The following is a 9163-nucleotide window of genomic DNA, read 5'->3' as shown; positions in this document are numbered from 1 at the left end:
CTAGTATTCAAAACGACTTATCGGGTCGTTACATTGTCCACCTCTAAAAGAGACATTCGTCCTTGAACGGACATAAAAATATACCTGGACTGGTAAAAGAATGCAGGTATCTACTCCTCATGTTGGACTCAGTCTTCCAAGTAGCCTCCTCAATCGGCTGAGCTCTCCAACACACTTTCATAGAAAAAATATCCTTAGATCTTAATTTTCAAACCTGCCGATCTATAATAGCCACCGGCTCTTCCTCATAGGTCAAGTTCTCGCATGGAGCCATCTGGATACTCGACTAATACTCGACTAGAAACGGGTCCCACTGACCCCCAAAGTCAATAGAGCGTGCCCTCAACATGTCTTCCAAAATCTGAATAGTCCTTAGACTGCCCGTTCGTCTGAGGGTGAATGTGGTGCTCAACTCAAATCGAGTTCCCAACTCATGCTGCACAACTCTCCAAAAGTGTGAAGTGAACAGCGTGCCAGGGTCTGAAATGATAGAAATGAGAACATCGTGCAGGTGCAAAATCTCCCTGATATAAATCTGAGCCAACTACTCTGAAGAATAGGAATTCATCACCAGATGAAAGTGTGCGGACTTGGTCAAAGAGTCCACAATGATCCAAACAACATCATACTTACTCAAGGTCCATGATAAGCCTACCACAAAGTCCATAGTGATGTGCTCCAACTTCAACTTTGGTAACACTAACTTTTGAATCATCCCACCCGGTTTTTGATGTTCATACATCACTTGTTGACAATTCAAATACCGGGAGAGATGTCCAACAATGTCTTTCTTCATCTTCCCCCACCAATAATGTTGCTTCAAGTCACGGTACATCTTCGTGACACATGGGTGAGTTGTATACCGTGAACGTTTATTTCACCATCTTTCAGATGTATGGTTCTGCCAAGAAGTGGTGGCAGGTGTATGATCAGGGCAGGCTAGTGGGATCACCACCTCTAATATGGGCTTAATTTTTAGAGTTATTCTTGGAGAAGTTTATTCTCTTCACTCAAAGAGAGGAGTTGCACAGTCAAATCGAGCGTCATTAGTAGGATAGCATGATTGTTACTCAGTATGAGACTAGATTTGTGGATTTGTCTTTGCATACAGAAATCCTGATACCTACTAAGAGGGAGAAGGTGTGGAGGTTCATAGTGGTTCTTACATATGGCATCGAACTTCAGATGTCCAAAGGGGCCGAGACTGAGATTTCTTTCTCTTAGGTAGTGGAGATTGCCAAGAGGATTGAGCGTATTAGAGGTCGGGCGAGAGAGACGACCTCTTATAAAAGGCCCTATCATTTTGGAGGATTGTGTGGTGCCTCCTATAGAGGCATTGGTTCCTTTGGAAGAGACCATCCTATTAGGCAGGTACAGTCGAGCCTACAGGTTGCACATGGTACTTTAGGTTGTCATAGTGCTTATGGATCTCAATCTGAGCAGTTATCATTCACTGCACCTCTATCTCCTATAAGTGCACCACTGATTAAGAGTTATTACAAGGGTTATTCGGTTTGTCAGGGTAAGTCTCAGATTCAGCAGCCATGTCATTCGAAAGTATGCTTTGAGTGCGGGGATGCGGGTCATATTAGGAAGTATCGTACTAGGATGTAGGGAGCCATGTCACAGTAGGGGGCTAGGTTGTCCGAGGTGGTAGTTAGTTAGTTTGAGGTGGAGGCCAGTCGGTGAGAGGTTTTCATAGAGGTGGAGAACAGGTTGTGTCACGACCCAAACCGATGGGCCGCGACGGGCACCCGGTGCCTTACACAATCGAGTACCAACGTAACGTATCTTTCTTATTACTTCATCATATACACGTGACATACGGGCCTAATATGCCAACATGACCATTTATAAACTCAAAACATAGGCCGACAAGGCCGTACAATCTTTCACGTACACGACATATGTCTACAAGCCTCTAAGAGTACATAATTGCCATAAAGGTCGGGATAGAGCCCCGCCATACCAAACCATACACATCTAAATCATACTGACCAAACCAGCAACTCTGGAGCAAATAGAGTGCACCAATATCTTCTGCTGAGCTGATCGCCTAATTGGAGGACTCTCGACCTGTCTATCGAGACTTGCGGGCATGAAACGCAGCGTCCTCAGGCAAAAGAGATGTCGGTACGAAATAATGTACCAAGTATGTAAGGCACTATGCTGAAAGCTGAAACTGAACTGGTAATATAATAACTAAAAGAAACTGGGAGTCAAAGATAATATGTTGATACTGACTCAACTCTCTCAATATAGTAAGTAAAATAGTTGTCCGGCCCAATAAGGCTCGGTATATATATATAACTGCTCTGTCGTAGTAGGCTCACTCATAGGCGCTCGGCCATACGAGGCTCTATATCTCGACCAACTGCTCTCGCTCATAGGCGCTCGGCCATACTAGGCTCTGTATCTCGACCAACTGGGCTCGCTCATAGGCGCTCGGCCATAGTAGGCTCGGTATATAACTTACCATTTGATCAGAGGTTGCCCAATAGGGGCCTGCCCATCGATTATAGCTCGATGATAATGAAAATACTATAATACTGTATAAATAGGCTCTATGCTCTCTTTACTGGAAGAAGACAATACTCAATTGAATATGAAGTCCCGATAAGGAGAATACTGTAATTTATGGGACTAGGATAATGTATATAAATTCGGGAGTATGAACTTCTCTTTATGCCTCGTTATCAAACACATGTAATTACGAGATCATGCCAAAATGAAAGAAGAGCTTAGCCTTAACATACCTGGAGTAGGAAAAAAATCCGTACTCCCTTAGAATCGTAAAAATCCCGTTGTTATTACGTAGTGTAATTCCATATGAATTGCTTTACTAATCTAAGAATAGTCGTTGCTGCTGTAACATGAAGTCTTATGTGACCTTCCAACATCTCCTCCAAAAATGAATTTGATATCAATTGAATATCATTTGTAAAGATGACTAACTTGATATTCCTTCTACGTTTTTTTTTAATGGCAAAGTGTAATTTCCATGTGTTATCTTGATAGATTGCCCAACGACCCCTTAATGCCACCTATCCTAATGACTAATGAGTCATCAACTTGGCCTTAATTTGCTGCCACCTTGAAGTGTAATGCTTATCCAAATGTGCTTAATTAATCACCCAATAATTCCTTAATTAACTAGGTAATCTCCCATTACCCAATAATAACCAATTTCCCATATAATTAAGAATTATCTCAAATTACTTAAAATACTATTTATTTTTAATACACCCTTATACATTATACTATTATGATCATACGGTACCTTGTATGGCACTAGTCCATAAATACGGGGTATTATAGCTTGGACCGTATCTTATCCCAAATTGCCAAACTTCGACGAAACTCATTTTCTTCTATTTTCTTACTTTCTTTCCTTCCCGAATTTACTCATCACGTGTTTGAAATAGCATAATGCTTATAATCCCAAAATAATCTCAAAATAATCTTATTCCCGGACTTATGTAGATTATCTTACGTCGAAACTTTAACATACGAAAATGCGGGATGTAACATCTCATTCCCGAGTTTTCATCAATTCACTTATGGCATACTTTTACGTACGAAAATATGGGGTGTAACATTATTCCCTCTTTGGAACATTCGTTCTCGAATATTGACTGATGCACTTTTCATTTTCATGACTTATGCCTTCCTATTACTTTAGTACTCCTCTTGCCATCTAGGCAATTGTTCTGTGAATGAATCCCAAAGGCCAAGGCATTCCCCTTCTTTAGGCCTCTTTCTCATACCACGACTTGTAGTTAGAATCTTTCCAATCTCGTAACTGTTGCTACCTTCTATCATGCAGCATGTATGACTCTGACTTTGTAAGTGCGCCTATGCGACTCTTCTCTTCTCTTTCCTCCAGCTTTTAGCCAATCTCTAGGCTTTACTTTGTGAACATATACAAAATTATGTCAAGTTGTCCCTCTGGGCGTCATTAGCTTTAAGCCATACTATACCATAATTCATACTTCAATTTATCGTTGCAGAGGTCTGCTACCAAATTCTAGATTACTCTTGTTGCTTATCCCATATGTATAAATCTAAGTCATTTAATGCTTCCTCATTATTGTTCATCTTACGAATGACGACCTAATCTAAGCTTATACTTTGTGACTTTTGTCCATCCATTATGATTTTCCTCAATAATGATCTACAATATACCACTGATAATTTGAAACTTCTTACGTAAAACCTTGCCACTAGGGCTTACGTTGCATCGAGGAATATTTGAAGTGATTTCCGTAATCATATTTCATAGTATCTCGATGTGATTCGCCTTATGAGGGTATTCTGATCTCGTGTCGTTCGCGAAATCTTTTCTCCTTCTCCCTTTTTTCTTTCTTCAAATCATTATTTAGTCGAAGGCCCAACCTTTATCTTTTATCTGTCACAATTACACCTTCATTTCACTACCAGGGCAGCATTCCATCTCTTCTAAATGTTACTAGTCTTGGACTCCTTTGAGTTCATTCAGGCTATATTGAGCCTTCTATAACTTAGAGAAACCATCAGTTGTTCTTGTTTTCATCGGCTTAATCTCGAGAACTGACCCATTCTCATCACCTTCTTACTCGCCCTTTCTCATCCTTACTCCTGTCATAAAACCTTGTCGCTTTACTATACTTTAGCTTGCGACCTCTACGTATCTATTTATACTATTCACAACCTTCTTTCAACTTGCTTGCACCATTGATTCCCTTATGTTATTCTGGAACATTAAGCAAGACATCACATCGTCTCTAACTCTTTTTTTACTCTCTTAACTAGATCTCTCGGTACTTAGAAACCATAGGCTGGAAGGTACGCCACTAACGACACTGCTATCGTTCTTGGATATTGAATCCCAGTGCTTCTAACCTTCTATCCGAAGCATGGACTATTCACGATCTTCTGCCTTTGAGTATCTTGTACGTTGTTCACCTTTACCTTACTTACCTTAAAATCTCACATCGTATCTTCTATCTCTTTCATGACCTCCCTTCCACATAGGTATAATTCACATCCATAACTTGAAGCTCTATTATAATACTTGCACCTCTGGTGCATACACAATCTGGTGAGAGCTTCATACCGACTTCTTATAAGGTTGGTACTTCTTCTAACTGGCTTCCTTATAGAGCCATTATAGAATATGGTTGTTGCATTATCTCTCTTGCACCTCTGATATTAAGAGTGATTCTGACATGTTCTCAAGCGCAATTTCTATAATTTTCTAGGTCCAATAATCAGACTCCTGATTTACTTCGTTGTTGTAACTCTTTAGTTTCCTCATCCTTCTGATTAACCTTTATGTAGGCTTAAGCTATCTTCCGATCTACGGCTCATGGCAGTAGTTATTACTTTAGCCCTTCATGGACACTATGGAATATCCATGATACAATCTTATAACAATTCAATCTTTTGTCTATGACCTGGGCTCAATTCTTTCTTTTAACCTATACCGAAATTTTCTACGGCTGTATGATTGTCAACACATATGCCGCATGGATAATACTCCGAAATCTTAGGAACATTCATTATGTAATTATCTCTGGATCATTGATCGAATAATTCTTTTCATTCCTTCTCAACTTTCTTTAAACGCAAGCAATTGCTTTTACTGGTCGTTTTGCCTCCTTGTTGCGTGCATACTTAGCTTATTTTAGTGCCCACACATATTGGAATTCCATACAACCCATATGATCTTGAATATCACCTTTTAATTTTGATATATATATATATATATATATATATATATATATATATATATATATATATATATATATATATATTTCTTCTTCCCGTTCATTATCCACGATACGTGCCACCTGCTGATGTTGTGCATACAATATTGTTGTGAGACTATTGTTACATGACCATTTCCTCTTTAGGTGACTGTGCTTGGTTAAAGCCTTTATCCTTATTTCCTCCGCTAGTCTTTCATTGTAGTACTTAGGGAAGACCCTCTGATTTTTGCAAGGCTGCGAGCTTAATACATCGTATACTAGACGGAATTTTTGATGTTCGTACTCACATATAAAATTCCTTAGTTACTTACCTCCATACTTATATGCTTGTACGGTTGCTCCCGAACTGAAGTTTTGACTGTCTTCCCTTAACACTCATACGGTATCTTTAACTACCCCAACTCCTATCCGAATATTTCTCAAGGTCACGATGTCATAACTGCGAGACTGAATTCCCCATGTTGGGGTTCACTCTATTTATCTTGCACGATCTATTGATTTGTCTATATCCTCTTGTCTAGCCATAACTAGGCTCTTCCTGAATCAACTACTAACTACTCATTGGCTCATTCTCAAATCAATATTCTGCGTAATCTTTCATGGGTCATTTCCTTTATCTTAACTTACGTCCCGCACTGGCTCCTTATCTATCAATAACATCTCAGGCAAGAACCCTTACCTCCTTTCCTTGACTTTATCGGTGCACCTTCAGAGGATGCTCCGACTTCTTGGACCATTGCCATGATATTTTGCGCAACATGGAAGTAGTGGAGTCCAACGGCGCGCCATGTGAGGTATATACCAACCATCGGAGTCTCCAGCATCTATTCAAACAAAAGGATATTAATTTAAGGCATCGGAGATGGTTGGAGTTATTGAAAGACTATGATATCACCATACTATATCATCCGGGGAAGGCCAAGGTGGTGGCCGATTCCTTGAGTAGGAAGGCGGAGAGCATGGGTAGCTTGGTATTTATTCTGGCATAGGTGGGACCATTGGCCATGGATAATCATGCCTTGGCTAACAAGTTCGTGAGGTTGGATGTTCTGGAGCCTAGAATGGTTCTCGCTTATGTTGTGGTGCAGTCATCTTCATTGGAGCGCAACAAGGATTACTAGATGGATGATCCTTATTTGTTTGTGTTGAAAGGCACGGTCAGCAGGATGGTGCCAAGAAGGTCGTAATTGGGTAGGATGGTGTTATACAGCTTCAAGCCCAGATTTGTGTTCTGAATGCTGATGGGTTGAGAGAGTTGATCCTTTATGAGGCTCATGCCTATCTCTGTAAAATATTTTCCTTCAACTCTCCAATGCACTGTTCAATCCAAAAAGTCCGAACCCTGTTTTTTAGGAAAAGTCCGAAGAATTTCTACTATTATTAACCTCTACGCCTACCCCGGCATCACGGAACCCCGGTTTTTAGGAAATATTTTACGGGGCCTTACATCCTCCCCCACTTAAGATCATTCGTTCTTGAATGAAGATCAAGGGTCACTATTAGCATCCTATGCAACTCAGTTTTCATACCACACACCAGCAACCCCAAATTCGACTAACTCCCTGAATTTCCAAAACTTTTGCTAAAGTTTCCCCTGTAAATGGGCCTATCCACCTGTCAGAGAGCCCAAAAAACATCCTCAAAACATATATATAATCCAATGACTTAACATAACTCATAACAAAACTAACTGTGGCCTCACATACAATATATTTAGAAAGAAGCACCTTTTACATTAATTGAACAAGTGATACAAGAATCCATAGGCGACGGTTTTATAGAAAGGTTACATAGCTTATACAAACAAGTAAGGATACTTATTTTTCATCTCTTCCTCGGCCTCCCAAGTAGCCTTTTCAACCTGCTGGTTTCGCCACAACACCTTCACGAAGGTAAATTCTTTATTCCTCAACTTTCGGACTTGCATATCAAGAATGGCAATTGGAATTTCGTCATATAACAGTTCTTCATTAACCTCAATGGTCTCAACCGACACAATAGCTGACGGATCTCCAACTACCTTCTTCAACATAGACACATGGAATACCGGGTGCACTAATGACATCTCGGGTGGTAGCTCAAGCTTGTACGCCACCTGACAAATCCTATGAATGATTTTGTATGGCCCGACATACCTCAGACTCAATTTCCCTTTCCTTTCAAACTGCATTATACCCTTCATGGGGGAAACCTTCAAGAATACCCAATCATCTTCCTTGAACTCTAAATCTCTGGGACGAACATCCGAATAGGATTTTTGATGACTCTGAGCACTTTTCAACTGCTCCTTAATAATTTTAACCTGACAACTCATGTGTTGCACAGATAACTCACGTGCCAATACCAATAATACCTCAGATCTGCACGGATGACTCGCGTGCCAACTGTAACAATATCTCTTATCTGCACGGACAACTCACGTTCCATCAGTCCAATTTACACATAGAAAGTAAGTATACAATAATACATGTACATGATTAATAAACATCGAGATTCATATTCCTGGAACGATATAGGTGACATGTTACGGTGTATGCTTGTGCAAGTGTACTATCATAGTTTAACTCAACAGGTAAGTTTAGAGACACCGTATAGCACATTGAAAAATAACCCATCAAAACCCGTAATATTCATGACACACACAAGAAGGTCACACCTCCATACAAATATTATCAATACCAATGCCCCCAGGCCATCACAAATTATCCCCGACATAGCCCACCTTGTCTCCCCGAGTGCGCAATAATAAAATAAATGTCTGCCATGTCTTGCCACACGTGCATCAATAATCATCCCACCTTCTCTTGTCACATGCGCAAACTCAACATATATATCCCGCCTTATCTCGCCGCATGTGCAAATCTCAAGAATAACAATAGCACGGACAACTCACGTGCAACACATCCCGACAATCCTCTCAACAATTCCACATGTGCCGTCACAACAAGAAACATATTAATTAGAACCACACGTAATCATATGCCACAATATTTCCAAAATAACATTACCAATACCACGATAATATATATCCCACAGCTCAATAACACTGAGTACAACAATAACTACAACAACAATAACATGGAACATGACTAGTAAATCAACATAAGAATTACAACAACACAATGAAACAGAAGAATAAACTCAGCAATGAATGAGATAACATGTAATAATGGCTTCATATAAGACGAAATCCACAATAAAGGGGGTAACATGTAATGGAACTTTAAATAAGAATAACTCAAGAATAAAAGAGGTAGCATGACAATAAACGAGCTAACGACTTCAATTAAAGCATATAAGAGTAAGCTTGATAACAAAAGAGAGGACATGTACTAACAACTTCAAATATAGCATGTAAGAGTAAACATAACAATGGAAAGAATAACATGATATGACAACTTCAATTAGATGCA

The 9163-nt window shown here is 39.8% G+C and overlaps 1 protein-coding gene across 1 annotated transcript; it reads right to left on the bottom strand.

The window, feature by feature from the left end:
• Positions 1 to 7545: 7545 nt before the first annotated feature.
• LOC138895904 (uncharacterized) lies at positions 7546 to 8064 on the bottom strand. Its single transcript, XM_070180659.1, has one exon. The coding sequence runs from the start codon at positions 8062 to 8064 to the stop codon at positions 7546 to 7548; it is 519 nt and encodes a 172-aa protein (XP_070036760.1).
• Between the last annotated feature and the right edge of the window lie 1099 nt (positions 8065 to 9163).

This window comes from Nicotiana tomentosiformis, chromosome 7 (genome assembly GCF_000390325.3).
Source record: "Nicotiana tomentosiformis chromosome 7, ASM39032v3, whole genome shotgun sequence".
Classification (NCBI taxonomy): domain Eukaryota; kingdom Viridiplantae; phylum Streptophyta; class Magnoliopsida; order Solanales; family Solanaceae; genus Nicotiana; species Nicotiana tomentosiformis.
This window is presented reverse-complemented; position numbering and strand designations above follow the sequence as displayed.

What these genes read in the sequence shown, in the direction of transcription:
- LOC138895904 (XM_070180659.1), bottom strand. Translation starts at nt 8,064, where the DNA reads ATGAGTTGTCAGGTTAAAATTATTAAGGAGCAGTTGAAAAGTGCTCAG.